This window comes from Thunnus thynnus, chromosome 13 (assembly GCF_963924715.1).
Source record: "Thunnus thynnus chromosome 13, fThuThy2.1, whole genome shotgun sequence".
Lineage (NCBI taxonomy): Eukaryota > Metazoa > Chordata > Actinopteri > Scombriformes > Scombridae > Thunnus > Thunnus thynnus.
This window is the reverse complement of record NC_089529.1, coordinates 23294221-23318161: the sequence shown is the minus strand read 5'-3', so window position 1 is coordinate 23318161 and position 23941 is coordinate 23294221. Positions and strand designations below refer to the sequence as shown.

Genomic DNA, 23941 nt, shown 5'->3' with positions numbered 1-23941 from the left:
AAAAAAAGCTTTGTGATAACACAAAAGTTGAGTTAAGCTAAGTTAATCATGATGTACTTGTGTGGTGTTAAATATGCAAGAGAAAATGAATCTGGCTTTTTCGCTTGCCTTCTTCTGAACACACAGTGATGCATCATGAGTTTGATATTTTATTGACATAAGATGTGGTACTGTGACAGGTTTGCAATAATAAATCATTTACAATAGGGTTACAGCAACAGATGCTAGAAATTCAATTTCATAAGATGCAACGATAGCTCTCTCCATACATTCCGTATTGCTGGCAACAATTATGGATATACGTTGTACATGTTTGTGGGAGTGCTTAAGACAATGCTGCTTAAAAATATGAGACCTGCAATAGAGACATGAATTGAGAGAATATAATTTTTTAAAGGGCGTAAATCCACAGTCTAAATGAGAAAGGATAAAATGGACAGTGGGCTCATGCAGGCACATAAATGTATTTTTATATGAAAATAGTGTGATGAACACATCTTATATGCTGAAAAAGCCTTTTCTGTTGAATAGATAGAAGAAAGGCTTAATTTCATTATCAGGGTAATACCAAATTTTTAATTCATTACCTACACAAACTACACCATCACTGGACTACACTGGACTAGGGCAACTCTGGGCCTTAGGGCATATGCACTCCATTGCTCTATAGCACACACAACGCCAACACTAGAGGGTTATATTGACACTAGCGTATTAAAAACAAAAAATTGGCATTTAACCAGAGACATTTGCTTGAATGCTTGGTCCTGTGAGTTTGGTTTGGCAGAGGTGCCACAGGTTTAGACTGGCTCCACAATAATGGCATTAAGATTACAAAAACATTTGCATCAAAAGAAAAGGAAAACTTATTACAGCATACATATTACAGAATGGAAACTACTGCAACAATAAAGCCAGTTAAAAGGAAACACGCAGAGGTAGATGCACAATAAATAGGAAATGACAATAAAGGTGTATAAAGCCAGGTACAGCTATGTGGTTGCAATAAATGGAGCTATTACAAAAAGAACTACATGTGAAATAGTAATTCGAAAATATCATACTAAAAACGGAGTGGCATTGGTGTGTCAACACATAATCAATAGCTGCTATAAACTGTAGTTTGTGTAGTGGTTCCAAAACTAATGAGTGAAGGCTTTAAAGTTGAAAATAATGGCAACCTGGCAATATTGACCAACAATTTTAAGCCCACAGATGTATGCTATTTGCCAGTCAGAAGCTTCTAAGCTGCCTGTTCTACTAACCGTTTGCATCCCGTCCACCTACACAGCTTGTTGACAACTAACTGCACTGGATGCATTAAATATTTTCAACATTACTTTATAGTTACATAAAAAATTGCTCTTGCCAAAACAGAACAGGTCCAGGTTTTGTTTGCTTTTTAATTAAGGATTCTGTTTTTATGTGCTTTTTGGAATTTGGCCATTAAAAACACCTAAAAGGAAATAAGACGTTTACACTTAGCTGAGGTGAAAGGGGTGGAGTGCCGATAAAGATGGAGAATAATAAAGGAAAGGAAATAAAGAAAGAGATCTTTGTGTTTTGTCACCTGTAGTGTAAACCCTGTGCACTGCTGCCATCCAACATTACATGCCTCCACTGCACCAGGTAGACAAAATAAAGATCAAAAATGGCAGCAGACAAAAAATATCACGGTGTGCATAGATGAAAGAAATACATTCATGAGAATAACATAAATCACAGGTTAGAAGCAGTAATGAAACGCCATATTTTAGTAGTAACATTAGAGTTACTGATGCTATATGTAACCTCTGATTTGCATTTTCCTTTTCCAACTTTTTTAGAATTTCACTTCGGATTTGTGGAGCCTTTAGACAGAAACTTTAGTATTTGTCACATTAAATACAAGAAGCATTTGTCACTTAAGCATGTCTCTAAAAGTCATTGTAGGCAATGACCTCCGGGAGGCAAACCTGCTGTAGAACTGGCATTGGCAGCTTCTGACAAACACATAGGTTTCAACTCTCTTTACACAGATTAGTGGCAAAAGGATCAAAGGAACAAATCAATACTGTATTATCCTGTAGGTACAAGTGAAGCAAAGCCAGTATCAAAAATAAATCAAACTCGAAAGAGGTGTGAGCTGCGCACAGTACAAAATAAAAAGCAATGGCTTCACAGACACTGGGGAGATATTTTTTTTCCCCATTCAGGACAGTTTTTACCATCAGTCACATCTTCACAACATTAAGACACTAAGTTAAGGATGGAATGGTAGACACGTTTTCACTGGGAGGTAAAAATCAAAATGGGGAGTCGAATAAGAAGATTCAATAATGCTTTGAACTGACAAAATAAAGGAAACATCAACAGTGTGTTTACCTTGTTATTCTGATGGTTTGTAGCTTTTTTCATGATGTTCACCAAACCATTTTACACAAAGGCCAGGGCTTTTTTGTTTTCAGTACAGTATTCGACAAAGCTACAGTATGGTGATCACGCCCAACACTTTTGTTTTAACTAACATTTGCCTTATTGATCTCTGGAAGGGAAATAAATCTGTTACTCCAGATTATTTAGTATCCCTTATTCACTGTTTGGATTCCTTTGTTTTGGCAGTTTTCTGCAGATGAAAGAAAATGATAAAACACTGCTGCTTGTTGTCAGGATGAAGCAGAGTTGCTAAGTGGTACAGCAGATCAGTTCTTCAGCACAGAGTCGTACATCTGGTAGACGTACTGAGAGACCTCAGGGGCCCGACACTTGAGAGACAGCTATGGAAGCAGAGAGGAGAAGACACAGGGTTACAATGGAAGACACCTTCATTCACACTTCTTCCACCTGAAAGAGGCCTAGACAAAGCTGTATTTCCACCACTAACACAGCACAGTTTAGGGATGCAGGATTGGCAAAGGACATAACAGTAATGGACTTTTCTTTTCACATTTTAACTTGTATTTAGCCTTTAACTTCTTCAAGACTTTATCTTAAAGAAAACTTTACTTAATACTTTGATTAATGCAAGTATCGGGAGCCTATGAGTAAGTCATATCGACGTCTTCTGGCAGCTAATGCCTGAGTAGCCTCATGAGGAGTAGTAGGCCAGAAGTGGACCTCACTTATTGATTTGACAGCTGTGAGCTCCCACCACTGACTTTGGCCTTCTCTGATTGGTTAGAAAGCACAGGCTTGCTTAAAAACCTCAGGGGGGAATATCTCTGTACTGCTGCCACACTGTTCAGTGGAAACCTTTCTCCACATTAAGATATGCTTTGGAGCATATTTCAAGTAAAAAATATAAGCGAGAACTTACACATTGTAGCTTTAATATCCTGGTCATCAATACAAATGTTGGTAGAGTTAAGGGCAGGGATTCCTGAAGCCTGATTGGGGTAAACTTGTTTCCACAGTTCTTCACAGTAATTAGTGATCTAGTTCAGTTTGAAGGGCAATATTTGGATATAATGTTGTCCATACAAACTTAGCTCCATACTGGTAAAGTTGGTGAAAAAAAATGGCTCTAGATTGCCGGGATACTCAACAAGACTCCACTATAAGTGCAGCAGTCTGTCTTCTACTCCAGTTTGTAAAAATGTCACTATGGTGCCCTGTTGTAAAAAAACAGATACTGTACCGTGTAGTTGGGGTTGCCAGGCTGGATGCGGAGCTCAGCCAAGATCCAGATGCCATTGGTTAGCTTGAGGGACTGGTAGAGCATGTCCTGGCCTTCTACATTTCTCTTTGCAATGGTGTAGATGTTGTTATTCTGCAGCTTCCCTGATACTGTGTCTGCAAGACCAGAATTAAAGTTACTTCAAGTGATGAAAGCATCACTCAACAACTGTTTACTGGACAAAGAGAAACCACATGAAACACGCATAAGAAGCTGTAATCACTACTGGAGCAGTAATCACTATACTGTAGGTACTAACTAATGTATGCACCAACTAATGGAAACTCTGCTACTGGCAAATGGTTTATCAGGGAATTAGTGGTAAATTAGCTCTATGGGGGTGTTAATTAATCATGACAGACAACCTTCAGATTTCAGTAAACCTGACCAGGTATACTACAACACTGGTCCTGGGCAGCCACCGTGGGTTATTAGCCAATCTGCTGCCAGGATGACAGCAGTACAATCATGAGCATATTCTGAAAGAAAGTTGGAGGTATCCTTCAGGTACAGAGGAAGAGGAAATATTGAAGTATCCTGAGACGGGCATGTGGGTGGAGAAAGAAAACACAGAGAGAGGTGTGAGGTCTTTGGATGAGCTGTAAGAGGTTATCAGACATTTTTCAAGTCTTTAAAGTGATACTGGTGCCCGTGCTAAAATGAACTTTTCAATGTGAGGCCTGGGGACTAATGACGGACCAAAAGAGAGACAACTGGTTGTTTGTCGCAGGGTAGGATGAAAATTTGTTTCCTAAAATTATGATTATCAAAACTGCACGATGCCCACATATCTGCATGCTTCAGTAGAGACACTTTGATTTTGTTTGTATTTGCGCATCAGAAGCTTAAATAAATAATCTCATGTGTTGCAAGCAAGGAACTTCCTGTTGTTTTATGCTATGTCATGAAATATATTTCATAATAATAATAATAATAATATTTTTTTTTCTATTAAGCTGTCCTTTATTATTATTATTTTGATATTTCGTCATGTGATGGATCACTTTGTCTTAAAGCTCATCATCGTTCATCAATCACAGGGTCGCTGCCTTGCACCAGTGATCCATGTGACTTATCTAGCAAAGACAGGAAACTTGAACTGGTCAGCTGGTGTTTATATTGAACACTGGATGAGGACAGATCAGTTGGAAACACTGAACTTAAGCCAGCAATAATCTTTATAAATGAATCTGTCACTCCTGCAGTGAACGATCCTACGAGTCAAAGTTAGAAATGTTAAACATCAGCTTGAATAAGAGCAGAGAAGGCATCTTTTCAGCCATACATCATATTTCTGCTTTGACAGAACAAGATGTTATAAAAATTGCAACACAACTGAAGGCATTTTTTTTTAAACAAAGTTGATATTTACACAGGGTAACCCTCTTTACCTGCATTTAGGTGGCACTCCTTTATCTGGTACTGAAGCTCATTTTCATTGGGGATGTCTTTCCAGGTAGCCAGGAACACCTGTCGCTCTGAAGAAAACAAAAAACAAGGCTGAATATTATTGGATGATTGAAGCAGCTCTAACTGGATTTTAATTGTTATCAATTAGCTGTACTTTGTATTTTCAGGAGTCACTGTCACAGTGGTGCAGTCTTAAAGTCTGCAGTGAGTCTATTTAATGAACCTTTTCATATTCAATCTGATCACTATATGAATAAACAAGTTCCCAAGTGTTCCTGCTTCAGTGGCTGTGGAAGATGTTTGATAGTGATGGTGTTTTATAAAGTTGAGAGAAACAATTATACCCATTTTTCCATCCTCGACGAAGAATATGTTGAGAGGGATGAGTACGCTGAAGTAGAAAACATCGATGCTGTTCTTCACGGCAACCTGTGAACGAGAAACAAAACAGAAGATGGGCTTGATATTAGGCATTACACACTTAAAATTAAAAATATTAAATTACCATCACATTGTATTATGTGACAAAAGAAATGTTTCTTTTCAATGTCAACTGCAATGTAAAAAATTATATGTAAAAAAAAGGTCAACTCAACAACAGCTCTCAAAATACACTTTCTGGCCAATTATGACTTCACAAGACTTCTGGCAAGTGTGAATATTTTTGCATTTGGTGGCTGGAAAGTTATTCACTGTGGGAGTGTGATGTGAGATCACTAGATTAGTAGAAAAGGAAGATCTGACTCAGTGTCATTTGATGTTGAAATGCATCTCTGGTGGGCAAGTTAGCTGCTTCCCCCAGTTTCCAGTAACACATCCTGAATCTACTGCTTTCAAAGATGCAAAGAAAATTGTTACAAACTGTCTTCATACTTTACTGTGTGTTGCCCTGAGTCTGTTTTTGCACTTTTTTACACCACCATGAATCTGTTTAAAAGACTGGTTTATATGATGTGATTACTGAGTAAAAACTATCTAATAAAAAGTTAAAATGTTTGTTTTGCCAGCGTGGTCTTCGCTTATGGAGGGAAAAAAGAACAGAGACAAGCGAAAAATACAGAAATTGCACCACATGGGGGGAAAATCACTGATTCACTAAGCTGAGCAGCCAGTCAGACAACTCTCAATGACTGGGGATGGAGTTCAATTAGATTTTATTGAATTTGAGTCAATTCCACTTAAAATCCAAATCCTTTCTGATTCCTTATCGAATCTAATTACGTTTAGGTTTAAGGCCAAAATAACTACACCTCAAAGATTTCTAAGCAGTTACATACTCTATATGTTTCTATTGCTCTTTGCTAATAAAAGAAAAAAGCAAGGAGAGATAAAAGGTTCAATAAGTTGTCACCGCAAAATCTACAAGTAACGGTCGGCCACAGACGCTCAACACTGACCGTCAGCCGGTTAAGTTATTGGGAATGATGTGTCGCACTGCTGATCAAATGTCTGGTGATTGAGTGTTTCTGTACCTGTAGATTATTGAGCGGGTCCATCTTCATCACCGGCCCGATGGTGTTGATAGGCAAAGAGACCTCGATACTCTGGCTGGGCATCAGCGGAGTGTGAATGGGTAGAGGACTGGTCGGGATCATCCCAAAACTACATGTAGGAAAAAAAGACACCAAAAAAATAACCATTAGTGGCATTCAGCAGTAAAGGAGTCTGATACAACAGTCTTATTGTTTTAGAGAGGTGTTGATTCAACTTTATGGACCCTAAAGTTGAATCAACACCTCTCTAACACAGTTTCCACAAAAACTGAACACAATAAACCAGGATTTTATTGCAGGGCTGTTGTTCAATGTTAATCTTAGAAGTGAGAAAGCTGTAGCAATGAATGGTAGCGGTCTGTGTGAACAACTCACATCGTTACATATTACTAACTTTATATTCAAGAAAGGCAACAGCACAGGCAGGTTGTGATAAAGTGAATAGTTGAGAGTTTAACTTTTCTACTTGTGGCAAAAGACTATAAACTTTAAAATGAGCCAAAGTTTAATCACAATAAGAAGGCAACGTGGCGGTAGTTGAAAACGATTTCTACCGCGAGTCATCTCACCGACCTGTTCTTGTTGAACTGGATAGCGAAGTCGGTCATGTGCTGCAGGGCCTTATTGGTGAAGCTCATGTCCATGTACATGTGGCCCTGACGGCGAGAGAAGGTTCCAGAGATCTCCAGTCCCTTGGCTTTCACTGCAGGCAGCCACACCTGGAAACACAAAGCACCAGTGAAATCAATTCTATTGATATTTTGTTTACTTTTAAAGCTTGTATATGTACACTACTGAATCACGTTTCTGCAAAAGCAATTTCACCATTGACCTGGTCAGTTGGTGCTCGCTCTCTCGCCGGCAGTGAGGCGATGTTTAGTTTGTATTCTGATCGACATTAGTGATGCGTAAAAACACTGCCCTCTCATTCATTTCAATGAGACTCTCTGTCGTCGCAACAAAGGGTGCAAAAAAGGCAAAGAAAACATGCAGCAGGGATACATCCCTGGTAGATTACTTTGTAATGTTGATGTCATATTTTAACCTTGAATTAACACGACTGTGGAAAAATAAATTGTTTCTGTAATTTTTCCATAGTTTTAACTCTTTTATGGCATCTGATAGACCTTCAGTGTGATTGACTTTGTAAATGGCCCAAAGCTTTACTGTGAAGTTATGCAGCAGTCAAAATCTAATATAAAAATAATCATAATAAACTTTATTTATATAGCACCTTTCATAACATAAAATGCAGCTCAAAGTGCTTTACAGAAAGAGGTAAAAACAAACAAGCAGGCAAAAAAAAAGATATTTTATAATATTAAAAGAAAGGAGAAAGATAAATATAATAAACAATAAAAAAACTACAGTGATAAAAAGAGGTGAGAGGATAAAAGATAAAACAGGTAGTAAATAAGCTGATAACAGTAAAAGGCAAATAAAAAGGTTGAGTTAATTAAAAGCAAGACCATAAAAATAAGTTTTGAGCTGCTTCTTCTTCTATGTGGTGGGAGTTTGTTCCAGATCTTCGGTGCGTAGCTGCAAAAAGCTGCTGCCTCACCGTAACTTTCTGCATTTTGTTTGAGGCACATTTAACAAGCCGGCGTTCAGTGACCTGAGCGAACGGTTTGGAACATATTCTGACAAACAATCTGAGAGGTATGAAGGTGCTAGAGACCTTTTTGGGCTTTAAAAACAAAGAAAAGAATTTTAAAATGACAGTTTAGAAATTAGTCTGAAATAATTTGGATTTTTGGAAAAATATACAGTAAGACAAACCATTAAAAACAGTTATTCTAGTTGGGACGACACGGAGGCTACAGGGAGCTGACCCTTTGTAACAGTTAGGGTTACGGTGGTAAGAGAGGAACTAGCAAGAAAGTAAAGCTTCCCCTAATCATAATACTGCGTCGTGTGTGATGTGATTACACAAAAGGAAAATCCGAACCTTCTCTTCATGTGTTTTAAAACTCTTGTAACCCTACTGACACAGTCTAAGGATTCGTGAAACATTCCTGCTTCTGTTGTTTTGTAACTTTCTCTCTAACCCTAACCCAGCACAAAGCTTTCACTACTGCCTTAACTGTGAGCGATACATCTATTACTGACTGAACACACGTTCTCCATTATTCAGGTGAATTCTACCAGGACTCTCGAGGCGTGAAGTCGTGTGAACTCACTGCTTTTGGAGCTACGTAGCCTCCGGTGGTGATGGCCATGCCTGTGGAAAGCTCAAACAAGTCGTTGAGGCCACTGCTGACAGCTGGAGGTGCGGGTGTTGGTGACGGAGCGAAAGTACTGGGGACAGATGAAGGGATGAAATTCTGTCCAACCTACAGCAAACACAACAAAAAAACACACACACACACACACACACACACACACACACACAAACACACATAATTTAAGTTACCATCATTTCAATAAACATCACTGACAAGGTGCTATGAAGCTAGAAAAGTAATCACACACAGAAAGTCATGCCAAATGTTCTTCTTGCGTAACAGAAAACAATTAAAACTCTTCAGTGATTATGAGGGAAAACAAATTAATTTCAACCGACTGATGTTATGTAAAAAGCCAGACAGAGAAAAGAAGATCGAATGTGAGGTGAGTTTGGTTTTGCGTGTTTTAACCCATTAATTACAACACTATGATGATGTGAATACAGTGAAATTAAAGGGATATTTACCACCGTATAAATGGTTTGTTGCTAAATTGATATAGTCTCACAGTATATCTTCATGTTGCTCAACCCTTTACTGGACCTGCCACCACTCTAAATGCCTGAATGTTTTAAATAAGAATCTCATTGCTCATTTGTCTCTGAAAAATACTTTAGAAATGCAGTTTGGTGAATAATGTGGGTGAAATTTAAAATTTCCAGAACACTTTGTTCTTCCAGATAAAAAAAAAATTGGAGGAGAGACCAATGACAGCCGAGTGAGCCCTGCGTTCATCCAGTTAGATGCTGTTTCCAGGTTGTGAAAATGGGCTAAAACATGCAAAACATCCGTGTCGTCTTCTAACTGAAGTTAAAAGAGCGTGAAACAGAGAAGCCAGGTTTAAAAACTGGTTTTAAGAGTGTGGTTGGTTAAATTCTGGAAGCATGCAGCATGCAGACTGCCAAACAGAGGGGCTTGACTTACTGCTGGACTTCCCCCAACACCTCCGCCCAGGTCTCCCCCCAGCTACAGGAGAGAGGAGAGGCCCCCAAAGACAGCATCCAAACATCACAGACAAACCAAACACACAAACAAAGACAGAGACAGAGACTTTCTTAGCAACCGCAACCCATCAAGAGGAGCCCTCACTTTCTGGGGAAAATAGCAACTCTGAATGGTTATGTTAGACAATAAAATAAGACTTTAAAAAATCTGCAAGAAGATTATCAAGAAGTCCAGATATTCCAGCAGCTTGGAGAATTTGAAAAGTGACCATAAACAGAAGCAGTTAAATACAACAAGGCTTAATCATACTTAGGTTTAAGGCAGGTTATTAATGTGTTAATGTACAAAATGTATTCATCCTGGATTTTAAAAACATGTTTAGTGATATCTTTGTCAGTTTTCAGAGTGTTTTTGTGTCTGGTTACACAGAATCAACATAAAAAAAGATATAAAATATTATTTAGCAGTTTAACTTGGAGTAAACTGAACATTATAACCCAACAAAAAGGCACAATTTCATTTAAAAATGTAGAAATTTACTCAGAATCAGAGGGAGGAGCAGATTCAACACTTGTCAAATGTAACAAAGTGTTTATTTTGATTGCATCGGCTCACTCGTTCTTCCTTTAATGGCTACCACAATACTTTATTCTCACGCTATAAAACAATCCTATTGGCTGGCGATGACCATGAAACAGCCCCACCATCAACAGTCAGAAACTATTTTCAGAATAGTGTAAAAACAGAGTTTAAATTAAATAATTGGAGAAACAGAGTGGGTTGATCCATTGTAAAGATTTAACAGATAAGGCTGGTGTTACTCTTGTCATTCTCAATGGATCCCAAACAAAGACTAAAACCAACATTAGTCCCTCTCATAATAGTTTCAGTCTTTCCAACCCCGTATGTAGCACTCAACAACAATTATTTACAAATGTGTCACAAATAAATATTTATATTTAAAATAAATGGTTGGTGGTGATTTACAACTGCTGTTTTAAGAAGGAAAACAAAATTATTCTGCAGCATCACTTGTGTATGATAGGGGTGTTTAAACTAAAAAAAAAAAAACATTGCTCAAATTTAAGCAGTCATATTGGTACAGAAACAAGGAAGCAGAGAAAGCTGACTGAGCTTTATCAATGCTTCCACCCTACAGCAAAATTTACAAACAAGTGATTCATCAAATCTGTGCTTGTAATGAGAATATACATAAGTTTATTCACATCTCCAGAATCATGTATATATATATATTTGTGTGTGTGGGTACAAGCTCACCAAGCTGTCCAGGCCCCCTCCCAGAAGGTCCACTGCACCCATCTGCATGGAGGAGACCTGGGGGACATTGACAGGAGGGCCCAGGTCCAGGTTGAGCAGGTCACCCAGAAGGTCTCCCTGGCTTGGGATGACGTGTGGCTGATCTATGGCGGCTGCTGGCCCACCGCTCACTGGGCTCTCACCAGTATCAATGCTGTCATCGGAGAAAACAGTAGTACTGGTAAGGGACGGGTATTTGAAAAAAATTCATTACCAACAGAAAACTCTAGGGCTGCTGGTCGACTGGTCGATTAGTTGGTCGATATGCTCTCGTCCGACTGAATTCTCATTGGTTGAATAATCTCCGTGTTATTTTCATGAGGAGAAAAGTGCTACATCACAACAGCTTTAATCCAGGATTAATCCATTATTTCCTGCGGCGGGAGGGACAGACTAACAAATTATACACCCCCGTTGTTTTCACAACTTTGAACTTGCCCAACCTGATGGAGACCGCTGGGTCTAAGGCAGTGCTTAGTATGTTTGCGTAGCGAGCGGGAAAGAGCGAGGGGCAGAGAAGTGACGGTGGATGCGAGCGGAGCAGAGGAAAAGGTTAGCGGTGAGCTCTCAGGCTGGCAGTAAATGTACAGACTTCAGTGTGTCAGTTAATAAATGCTAAAAAGTCACGTCTGTTGTTTCCCCAAATGCTGGAAAAGTGAAGGAGGTTAGCTCCAAAGTTAGCAACAATAGGTTAGCATAACCTGAAGAGGCAAAACGGAGAAATGTGAGTTCACTGTGCACTTTATCTTGTTTGGAAGCAGAGATAGAGGGGTAACTGTTCATTATGATTTCTCATTATCAAACATGTATTTGGTTGACAGAAGTTCACTAACAAAATGAAACCTTCAATCCATGATTTACTGTTCATAAGCAGCACACACAAACTATTCATCCTCTACTAGAAGTCAGTGAGACATGAGGAAACATCTTCTGGGTGTCGGGTAATGTCTGATTCTCCTAAACAGCTGGTGGAGCCAAAAATTCACTATGAAATATGGACTGGAGTGCTCTGTGTCTACTGATATTGTAGGGTTGACTTTGTGTTATCGGTTGATAAATTGATGACACATGTTATGTTACACCACATCCTGTTAGGCCACAGAGTGTTGCTCAACAGCCTGAGGTCTACACTGGTGGTTTATTCAGGCACATATACTGCATTTTGTTGCGTCTTCTCTGTTTCACATGAATGACATACAGTATAATACCAAGTGTAAACAGACAGATAACAGATAACTTCTCCAGAAATTCAAGCTCAATGCTATGTAAAAAAAAACAAAACACTATTATAAGTGACATATATATATATATAGCACACTAGAAGCTTTTAAAAACATCTGCACTAGTCTGTAAAGCCTTTAATTCTTTGTTCAGATTCAGCTGCTGTATGTTTGATTATTAAGCTGTAAAAAAAGAGAGATATGGACAGAAGGAATGATTACAGAAAGCAAGTCCTGTTTCATTGTTCACATGGGCAACTATTGTTTAAAGATTCAGTTTTCAGGGGGGACACTGAATTTTGAGGATTTAGTTATCCGTCATGCATGATGCCTGGATATTTTAATGCATTCTTTTTGAAAATTACAACAATAACAGAAAATACACGAATCTAATCTATCGATATACGTTCATGCGTAGTACAGCCAGTGAAAGTTCTACACAGTGCTGGTGTTCTGCAGGCAGAAACAGTGGGCGGCAAAGGTTAAAATGTTAAGTAAATGCTATGCAAAGCATATTGTCATTATGTGAATAGTGCTTTTGTGTCTGACCTGCTGTGCTGGACAGGAAGGTGTTTCCGGTGGATTCCATGGCTGCCCTCCACAAAGGCGCTGGGGGGTTTGTGATAGACAGAGGCCAGGGAGCCGATGTGGCAAATGAGCTCATCCAGCAGAGTGGGCTCAATCAGATCTGTCTCCTCTGAGATCAGGGGCTTTTCTGACAACACCACCTCCTTGGCGGTCACCGGGTCGGTGGACAGCAGGCGCCAATAGATGTAGCCCCTGTCACGCAGGTCAGGGTTGTCAGAGTCCTGCAGAGGATGAGGAGAGGTCAACACACATGTACTGTAAATTATCTTTCTTGCTTCAAATTGCATTTATTCAGTGTAGGAATCAGATCTTGAGGACCACAGTTGGACTAGCTGTTACCATGATGGTAGCTGAAAAGGAGACTAATTAATTTAGGCTGTGTAAGAGCAGGAAAAATAGGAAACATCGTCTAGCAGTAAATAAATAAATCATGAAAGTGATGATGTAAACTTGCACTTCTGCAGAATAAAACAAACAACACTCGACAGCTCCTGCGTGTTTTTCACCTGAGTGGCCAGGCTGAGGACCTGCTGCACCAACTCCTGAGTCTCTGATGGCTTCTTAAGGAACAGCTTGACGATGGCAGTCAGCAGAGTGAGCTGGACCTGTAAATCAAAGCACACACTGTTGTATTATGGTCATTTGTACAATGCTTCCCAAATTCCATCTGCCCGCCCGTCCTCGCTGTGGGAGGTTGAAAAAAGAAAAGTATGGAGATAGCCCAGAAATGTGTATGCAGACAGGGCTGAGGCGAACCTAGTTCAATTATAATGCATACAGAAAATCCATCATACGTGGCCTGCGCTCCAAAACAAAAGAGATGCGGTGCGTTTACATGACCTTCAGTAACAGTTAGTTAAGAAATCAGCTGACTGGAGAAAGCTGACTCTCATGTAAACCAGACACCTGGTAACCATTGAGGAAGGGGATTAGAGAAACCTGATTTCCCCAGGTAAATATCTCCTAAAGAACGCAAATTTCTCTGCCATGTATAACCAGGTAACCAGGTTTTTAATCAGCTTTTTACAATTACTTGTGCATGACAAAAGACTAGAGACGGGTAAAGCACAGCGCGGAGCGGCTGGATGAAAGAAGGGACCATTAGACGGAGCAACACATCCTCATATTTTAAATAAATCCATGCAAAGTCCAACTACGACTGACACTAACATGAAGCAGCCACTAGAAGTTTCCACTGTCCCCAGATATCAGTGATTCATTTGGTGAGTACAATCTTATCATAACTGATGGAGCTGTGAGCTCCAAAAAGCTGCATAAAGAGGGTTTATCCTTTAAATACAACTCAAGGAGGTTCCTGTAAGAAATGTATTCTATCAAGTAAACTGTCCAAACTCAGCTGGGTTGAATTACTATCCAATATCACTTCTTATAATCTGAGTAAAACATGTGTCTCTGCTGTAAAATGAGCCCTTCGGAGCTGAATTTTCAAAGCAGAGTTACAATGAATATGATTTAAATGCAAAATCAGTTAATTTCTGTTAATTTTTTTGATGAACCCACCTGAGTGCTTTCATCATGGAAGCCCTCCAGGAAGCTTTCCAGCAACTCGTCAGCATTGTCGATCCTCTCAGCGTACTCGCCAACAATCCAGATCATGGCGGCACGCGCATCAGGCTCGTCCAGAGAGTCCAGATTCTCACAGAGTGTGGCGATGATGCTTTCATACCTGAAGAACACCGATATCAGCTTATAGCCTCAATGTACAATGTATAATAAATGGTAGATGGACGTAAAGCTGATTCTGACAGAACACAAAGTTAGTAGTAGTGGTGGACGATGCTTCATTCATGGATGTTGCTGCAAAGAAGCTACAAATTCTAAAACGTGGACGCTTCACACACATCTTCAACCCAACAGCACAGAAGATCCATCTGACCAAATGTGAAATATGGTCACAATCTCCCGTTTGTTACGGAGTTATGTCGCTGAATAATGGCCAAAAAATTAGCAGAATATTATGATGTCACAGTGAAGTTGACCTTTGACCTTTTGGATATAAAATGTCATCACTTCATCATTTTATCATATTAGACATTTGTGTGAAACTTTATGAATTCTTGAGTTATGGCCAAAAAATGTATTTTGTGAGATCACAGTGACCTTTGACCAACAAAATCTAAGTTACCAGTTACCCAGCATGCAACACTGGTCACAGATCTGGGCGGACTACGTAAACTAACAAAGTTGATGTTACGGACTGGTTAATTGTTCAGTGGGAAACATACTTGTTGGGATACTTGCGGAAGATGTCCCTGATGACCACAATAGCCTCCTGAACCACATAGTTGACCTTGGTCTGGATCAGGTCCAGCAGGGTGCTGACACAGCGCTCAGCTGATTGCTAGAGAGGAGCAGGACAGAGACACCATGACATCATCACTTAGGGGGGGAAACAAACAGTCCTCATATATCATTTAAAGTTGTTTGTTGGCGAGGAAGGAGACTGACTGTCAACAAGGAGCCAAACAGACGGGACATCAACTAACAGACTGTGATTTTCTTGATGTTCACAGACTGCAAAGGGTCAAACGAAGCCAAACTAGAGCAGATTAAATGTGGATTTTAAACTTGACAGAGCATCTAGTCTTCAGAGTTGTTTTTTTTTTTACCTACATCATCGACCAGAACAGAAGAGACCTGATCAACATCTCTGAATAGAAGAGTATGGACAACTGGAGCAACCAGAACACCACATATTCACATATATAATGTACCTGACGTTTTATTGTTCACTTTAAAAACATATGCAGATTTTTTTCTTTTGCAGAAACGATTCCCATATTAGCAAACTGAACTGTGTTGATCTCTCCTGCTCTGCCTAATGTCCATACTTATATGTTTCTGTGAAAAACGTTTCTATAATTTCTCCTGCGTTGCAGCAAGAAAGTACACACGACGACAAAGTGAAAGTGAATCAGTGATTGTAGCTTTGAAGCCATAACTTTTGTTTTTCATACAGATGCAGGACCAAATGACAAGTAGCATCAACTGTTAAATAACCACACAAGGATATGACGGATACACCTTGTGAACTCTTTCTGTGCAGAGATTTACTCGGGGACATGAGTGAATGAGTTGTTATGATATTTCTACTATCACAGCGCTCATGTGACAAAAACTGAAGTGAATTAGATTCTTGTGCTGCGATTCACATTATAAGTTTTCAGCGTCGAAACCGGTGTCGATCATTTCTTACCTCCACTTTGATGGCACAGCGTCCGATGGCTCGTACAGCCTTACGCACAAAATCAACGTCCACCTCTGTGGCGTATTCCTTGAGTTCAGCCAGCACCTGCAAGAAAGACAGAAAACAGCAGTGAAATATACTGTATGTGTACCCAATACAACACCACACACACTGATATTCAACAGCTGGTTTAGTTACAAATGTATTGATTTAGTTCCAGTTTGATCCATTTAACAAAATTACAGGGTTTTGCTCAACCTTCTAATAACAACAGACAGCAAGATTTAAACAATAAAAATCTATTAATCCATCTGCTTCATTTGAATGGAGTATATGTAGTGGTGTAGATACAAGAAAAAGAACAATCACATGTTTCATATCACATGCAAACTAAACCCTCTAACCAAATACCCTAATTGTTCATTGTTAGAGCATACATCTATGTAGCATAATTATCTTCTATACAAAAGGTCTCATGATGTTGTGTTTCGTGTACGGTACCTGGGCGATGTTGGCCTGAGAGGCCAAGCGGATCATGATGTCCAGTTTCTCCAGTTTCACATAGATAGGGTCGTTGTACTTGACAAAGAACACCTTGATCTCCTGCTTCAGGATCTCGGGCCTGCACACATGAACACATTACACGTTAGACTGTGGGAAGACCTGATCCAGAAGAAAGAAGCGCATGATTTTTTAAAAAATAAGACATAATCTATTCAAGGACTAGACATTTACATAATATTCCGTAGACAGTAGATGTTTCTTTTAGATCGCTAGATAAAAGGCTCCTGCTGTAAGAGAGTTATAATGGATCACTTGTATCCCTTATGTTGCTCGGCTAGCGATGTTTTACCTGGATGTCTGCAGGAGTCAGTCAGTCCTTATTTAATATTAAAACTTTCTTTGATTTGTCTTTTTTAAATCCTGTTTTGTTTTAAATGTTCCTATTTCTTGCATCTGTCTTTTTATGTTTTTCTCTCATTGTTTAAGAAGCACACTGTATTGCATCTTTTTGTATGAAACGTACTACCTAAATGAATTTGCCCAAAACATTCTGTGTCCAAGAACACCGTGTTAGAACGTGGTCAACGCAAAACAAAAGTCTGAAACATGCCGACAGTCACAGAAAATCTTTTGATGATCCCAAACCAACAGCTTCTAAGGGCTTGACAGAAAATGAACAATATCAATAAGCAAAGCTATTAGTCAGCTGAAATCCCCAAACAGCTGAATCCGATAGTTAATGACTTCTTTAACATGGTAACAAAGTCATTAGAAACAGATATAGCTTGTCTTCTTTACTGTATTTTATTTCCTGGTAGGTAACCGTCTAAAATGTGATAATATTTTTGAAGGTTATCCTGCTTTTATTTATTGTAATTATGTATTTATGTAATTTTTTCACAAAAAATGGTATGTACTCCTACATTATCTTATTCAAAGTTACTTATCTTCTGGAGGAAATAAAGAAGGGAGGTCTAATAGTGATAAAGTGTATGATGGTAGTAGCAACATGAAGCCATCTGCAGCTACAAATACAAACCAGCTTCTGCGTTTTGTGATTACACACCTTTTCTGGACGATGAGGTTGATGTTCCTCAGAGCCACGTACTGGACCTCAGGCTCTCCGGAGAGCAAGGTGACCAGCGGCGGGGATAACTTCTTCAGCAAGGTGTTGTAGTAGTCAGAGTCCTTGGGAAGCAGCTCCAAGAACTTCATCAGTACCTTAACAGCTGACAGAACCACTGCGGAGTTGGCGTGAGACAGACGGGGAGTGACACGCTCACAGATGCTTTGAAAAGGAAGGAAGGGAAGATGAAGGTGAGTTAAATTGAGTGTCACGGTGTAGTGATAGTGTTGGGCTTATATCTGCTCTTACACAGCTTTTAATCATTCTTATTTACTATCACAAATGAACTAAATTACCCCAAACAAACATATTTTCTCAATACCTCTAGTGGCATCTAGCCAAACATGTAATATTGGTTTTATATGTCCAGGTTCTGCGATATCTGTCTCTGAGATTCAGGTGACAAAGTCCACAACAAGACGTTATTAATAGCTGAGTATTATCTCAGATATTAGATGTTTAATCATTTATGATCAGACGTTTACAGTGAACAGAGAGAAGCTTTTGTCAGATCATGTCTCCATCAGTTAATTACACTAAACTAAATCAATGTGCAGAATGCCTCGCGCTGATTAATATCACAGCCAAGTTAGCTGTAACCTTCCCAAAACATGACTACAGTAAAAGTAAGAGTAAAGAGCAGAGAGAGCTGATGGCAGCTGGTGCAGGAGGAGTCAAATGTTCATGTTTTTATATATTCTAGCTCTAAATGTAAAACACATTTGTAGGAAGTTACTAAAAGATGTCCACAGTCGACTGATCATTTTACTGTATTCATAAATACATTCTCCCCACTGCCCAAATAAAACAAATACAGTTTAATCAGCGATAGTCTCTTCAATCATCAATAACTGGTATGATGGTCAATCAGCACAACCCTACACTCCGTACTTCAGTCTGAGAGTTTGTTACCTTTGGGCCTCACGCTCATCTTTGGGGTTGTAGTTGGACAGACAGTCCAGGATGAAGATCTGTCCCCACTCTGTGCACTCATTGAGGGCCGTCAACAGCTTGTTGATGTTCTGGGGGTTGAGGTCCAGCAGGTTGCTGTTGGGGTGAGACTCGCTGATCTCAGACAGGGCAGCGACTGCATTGGCCACGACCTAAAGGACACGTGTGAGACGTTAAAGGATAACTCCGCAGCTATTACGCAACTTTACTATAAATAAATACAGACGACAAAACTCAAAGAGCAGTCAAAACATTTCACAACTGACACACTACTACTCTTTGTTCTATCATCTAATAACTAGATTGATCACAAGACAAAACAGCTAACATTAAGCCTCACCTAAACACAACCTAATCCAGGAAATACCTAAATTCACCTGTTTGAATAAACCTTTATTCCACTGGGTTATACTGAAGAACAGAAAACAGATATAAAGGCCAAAAATATTCATCAGAAACTGTTTCCATGATTGTCTTAGCGTGAAATGACAACCTAACAAAAAAGGCTCCAGGTTGAAAGTATCTTTCCATCATCAGCCTGACGCCTACCATGGGATTTGAGTCAGCAATGAGGTCTCTCAGGGAGTCCAGGAATCCCTGATCCTCCACCATCTGGGCATTGATGTCATGAAGTTTAGCCACACACACAGCAGCCGTCTTCCTCACGTATGGGTCCTCATCCTTCAGGCATTTCCTCAGCGGCTCACACAGGTACTCAGTGATCTTGTCCACTCGGATGCAGCCCATGGTGCGGACGGCCAGAGCCCGGATCAGAGGGTTGGGGTCCTCACAGTCCTGGAGGACAGGACGAGAGAGGCGATTGTGGTTTTAGTCAGATTAGATTTCATTAAAACGCTCTCCAGAATTGATCAACACAAAAAGGCTGCTTTCTCATTTGAGTGCAGACAGAGAAAACAATAAACAGCATTTTCAGTTTTATCCTCCCCGGAACGGATGAAGCCACAGTTTAAAATACCCTGATGGTTGAAAAGACAAATCAAGTTCATTTAGGGTCTTGCCTTGACAAAGCTGTTGACGGCCATGATGGCCATGTCGGGCTGGCTCTTGGCGTAGTTCATTAAGTAGAGATACACCAACTTCTTCAGCTCCAGGTTGTCAGTCTGCATGCAGTTGACCACATCTGGGAACAAAGAACTGACAGCAAAGCACGAGGACTCGGTCAGAGTTCACAGTACGAGGCTTCAATGTGTAAAAATGAACAGAGCTCCACAAACTCCTTATTTCTTACATTCCTACTGTGTATCGATCAATGGCGTTTAAGATTTTAACAGTGTGGTTGTATATCATTTAACCCTGCACAAGTGTTCACTGTAATTAGGAGGCTGGTAGGTTTTGTGTAGTTGTCCTTGATGTGATGTGACAACTAATCTGCTTGACCAATCACAATCGTTGGCACCACTAGTCAGTATCACTTTCTGAGCAGTGCTGAAATATAGTTACAGGAACTCGTCCGGAAAGCTGGCAGAGAGCAGTGGAAACAAAAGAAGATCATAATGTTGAATTATGTTTAGTTAAATCCCTGCAGTGGGAAAATGGCTCAATGAGGGCGAGGCCACTTGGCCTTCTGCCTGTAAATCTGAACCATTTCTTGTGAAAAAGGTTCAAGATGTGTAAACCAGATTCTTTTGTTCAATAATACTAACCAACATATTACCATTTTCTCCTCATCTTAAATGCCGTTTCATTAAAAGATTGCCTGCACACTGACAAAAAAGTTCAAGAGGTTCTTAAGATGCTTAAAAATCTATTAATTTCATGTGTAAAAGTTCTCCCATCATGTTAGGGGACTGTTGATTTTGGCCTCACGCACCTGACACTATCTTATGAAGAGTCTGGATTCACCCTGTTACTATTGTCATTGTCTTTAAGACTAACTCATACTATTAATACGTGGTCTTGTTTTGATTTGCTGGACACACCAAAGTCAGCGATTTATGGTGCTGTCTGGTTCATGTCAGAGTTTTAATTTTCTTCTGTACCTGACATCTTTGCCAACAGTCATGGCAGCGATGACCTTCTTCACGGCCTCTTTTCTCTTCTCCTTCTTCTCATTGTTCAGCTCTGCCTTCAGTTCAAAGATCTCCCCTGCAAGAGGAATCACAGTTTGAATATACCGTCAGACAAAGTGGAATAAAATATTTTTTTTACAACTTTAAGCTACTTGCAGTAGAAATCAAAGGAAACTGAACATTAAAGGGTTAAATTCATTCTTCAATAAGCAGATAAACATGTTTATCAGGTTCTTCTAACTGATGATCGGTTCAGCAAGACGTCCTTCCCTACTCACCTTTTTTGTTTGTTGTGAAATATTTGGAGTCCGTCATGATTGTGGTCCTTTAAGTCTGTAGAAAAGAAAAACACTGAATCAACCTATCAGAAAAATCTGCAATAATGATTCCCATTCCCTTTAAACATTCCCTTTAAACATTCCCTTTAAACATTCCCAATGTCCCTTCTTTCCTGATCTAATCAAATCACAATCATGTTCAATTAATTATGTCATGTAGTGTACCAGTCCTGCCCCCATGATCTCATTTGGCTTAAATATTATCTGCAGTAAGTACATACAAAGTCAAACTGGATTCAAATAGTACATCGAAAAGTGAACAACAACACTTGTATTGTGGACTGCAGTTTCCAGCATGCATGCATCATTATTTGAATACAGATGACTGTATATTTGCATCTCCCAGTATAACTGTAGCCATCACTGTATTGTCTTATTATTTTACAGATCTCCAGATTAAAGGCTACTTCCATGCAAACTGAAAGACACACATGCACTCTCACGGCATCTCTGTCTGTTTCCTCGGGGGGGTCTTCAATTGATATTTTAGCTTCTTATTGTGAAGGACATACACTACACAGCTAAAAGTATGCATACACCCCTTTTTATTAGTGGGTGCTGCTATCTCAGCCACACCCATTGCTAACAAGGTCATAACATAAAGCAGACAGTATAGCCAAGCAGTCTCGTACTGACGGACTCTGTGACTTCCAACGTGCTGCTGTCACAGAATGCTATCTTTCCGATAAGTGAGTTTCATTTGCCTCTGTCAGCTATAAACGGTGTTATTTAGAAGCGGAAACCACACAAACTCTCAGAACAGGACTACCAAGTGCTGAAATGCATTACTAATCATTTCAAATCCTCAGTTGCAACACTCACGAGCGAGTCCCTAACTGCCCCGGGAAGCAACGTCAGCACTATTCATCGGCAGCTTTGTGACACGAGCTTCCACGGTTGAGCAGAGGCACACGTGCATGTAATCACCGTGAGCGATGGCAAGCGTTGGCTGGAGTGTGCAGCACACTATGACAGCACCGTGGAGAAACGTGTTGTCTGAGAGAGATGATTCAGGCTTTACTATAAAGGCTGTCGGACGGAGCAATTTAGGTTTGACAGATACCAGGGGAACCCTGCCTGCCTGAATGCACAGTGTCTACTGTAAAGTTTGGTGGAGGGGGTCTGGGGCTGTTCTCATCATTTGTACTAAGTCCTTAGGTCCAGCTTTGTGGCAGCAGGTTGGGGAAGGTCCTTTAAGGTGAAATGATATTATAGAAATCCTTTTTAAAAGAGAGTGGAGGCTGCTACACCAGCACTTAACACCCATGTTTTATAATGACATGTTCAAAAATCACTTATGGACGGTGGGTTCAGGTATCTACATTAGCCAAGTGTACGTCAACAATAGGTTAAGGTATACGACGTTCACTATTTTGTTGTCATAAAACAACAGTCAGGTGCTCATACTAACACTGAGAGAGGTTTTCCTGTTCATACTGGCTATTAAAAGATCCCCTTCAAAAGTGTTTTGATGTAGGTGACGGAGGCCAAAATCCACAGCGTGTCCACACAGTCATTTTGTGCAAAAATGCATTTAAAATGTATCTGAAGCTTATGTGAGGCTTCAGCAGTCTAAGTTAGTGATATCAAGTGGATATCTTCCACATTTACAGCCTTTTTACCATAAAATTCCCTCTTTGTGTTTCTCTAATGAGCTGCGGTGGAAATGTAGTATCAAAAAGAGGGAATGTGGCACTATAAAGACTAACATTGAAAGAGATCTGCTTGATTTGACTCATTTGGACGCTGAAGCTTCATATTAGCTTCAGATAAACATTTTTTACACAGAAGGAGGCTTGTTGATTTTGACCCCCATCACTTAGCCTAAATTGTAAGTACATTATGAAGGGATCTTCTAATGGCCAGTATGAACAGGAGGAATGATTGTGGCAAGAAAAAATATTTCAGTGCTCATTTGGGCTCCTGACTGCTGTTTTAAGACAGACTTGAAAAACTGTGAGCCTGTACTTTAACTCTAAATGGGAGCTAGTATTTCTGTACCGTTTGAAGGATGCAACACACATATTAAATCATTCTCAAAACTGTCTCTCATAGTAAGAGCTTACTATGATGAAAAATAGGTTCAATTCAATTACAAGGGCTAGATAGGTTGCGTTATACTATCGTTAGTTACATTTCAGCGTGAATAAAACGTAACTTAACTATGGCTTTAACGTTAACAGTATCAGTTAGCTCCTAACGCCGGCTATATGTTCATCCCGTCCATTATCTTGTGTCATTTTAGTTACCTAAGAAGAAGCCTGAATCAGTCGTGACTTGGGTGTGACAACGCTTTGGTTTGACCTCTCAAACGTCACGTAAGCTACAATTAACTTGGACTACAGCAATTTCACTTTGCTAACGTTAGCTTGCTGCATGCTAAATACATCAGTTTATAGTGATCGGAGCTAACGCTAGCTTCCTCAACCTAATAACCACAAACAAATCCAACCAAAATGTAGAGTTACCAGCATCAGCAGGCTTTTACCGTCGGTGTAACTTGTAATGTTGTACTATTAAATCTGACATTAAAACAGAAAAGTGCCCAGCGGCCCTTTTTCCATTGCTGCTGCTGCTGCTGCTGCTGCTGCTATGTTAACGTTAACCTAGCTATGAGGTGATGAGCTGCCCATCAGCTCATCCGCACAAAAAATAGCAATAACATTGTAGAAATTCTGAATTGTAAAACACTTCAGATACCTTATTGGGTGTATGTAAACGGGAAAATGTTACGGTGGGTGCAAGACGCAGGTTGGTCCCTTGCCTGGTTGGAGGAGGAAGATGGAGAATCTGGATTGTGATGTCGCGTTCACCGTCATCGGAAACTGGATTACTTCCCCCTTGAGCTGGAGTCTCGACAGGATACTGGATTCCAGGATGTGATGTATCACTAACAAATTGGAATGGTGGTTGGTGGACAGATCGATCAGT

General features: G+C 39.8%; 1 protein-coding gene across 3 annotated transcripts; it reads right to left on the bottom strand.

Annotated features, from left to right (window-relative positions):
- Positions 1-136: 136 nt before the first annotated feature.
- ap2b1 (adaptor related protein complex 2 subunit beta 1) lies at positions 137-23852 on the bottom strand. 3 transcript variants are annotated; one of them, XM_067608722.1, is made up of 22 exons: positions 23711-23852; positions 20951-21005; positions 20643-20748; positions 19662-19797; positions 19192-19437; positions 18604-18794; positions 17632-17853; positions 16563-16683; positions 16071-16166; positions 15100-15215; positions 14375-14540; positions 13360-13458; positions 12815-13074; positions 11007-11199; positions 9708-9749; positions 8739-8891; positions 7132-7277; positions 6538-6667; positions 5410-5494; positions 5047-5133; positions 3617-3771; positions 137-2756 (listed from the first exon to the last, which is right to left on the bottom strand). In XM_067608722.1, the coding sequence occupies exons 2-22, from the start codon at positions 20985-20987 to the stop codon at positions 2682-2684; spliced, it is 2862 nt and encodes a 953-aa protein (XP_067464823.1). In that variant the 5' UTR covers positions 20988-21005; positions 23711-23852; the 3' UTR covers positions 137-2681. The 3 variants fall into 3 exon arrangements, with proteins under 3 accessions (XP_067464823.1, XP_067464824.1, XP_067464825.1); XM_067608723.1 differs by lacking the exon at positions 23711-23852 and adding an exon at positions 23499-23587; XM_067608724.1 differs by lacking the exon at positions 9708-9749.
- Between the last annotated feature and the right edge of the window lie 89 nt (positions 23853-23941).

Bases quoted from the DNA above. Each gene is read 5' to 3' on its own strand.
- ap2b1 (XM_067608722.1), bottom strand. From the start codon at position 20,987: ATGACGGACTCCAAATATTTCACAACAAACAAAAAAG. The intron at 8,892-9,707 runs GTAAGTCAAGCC...TGTTTGCTGTAG, and splicing joins GTGTTGGGGGAAGTCCAGCA to GTTGGACAGAATTTCATCCC. The intron at 7,278-8,738 runs GTGAGTTCACAC...TTGTGTTTCCAG, and splicing joins GCTACGTAGCTCCAAAAGCA to GTGTGGCTGCCTGCAGTGAA.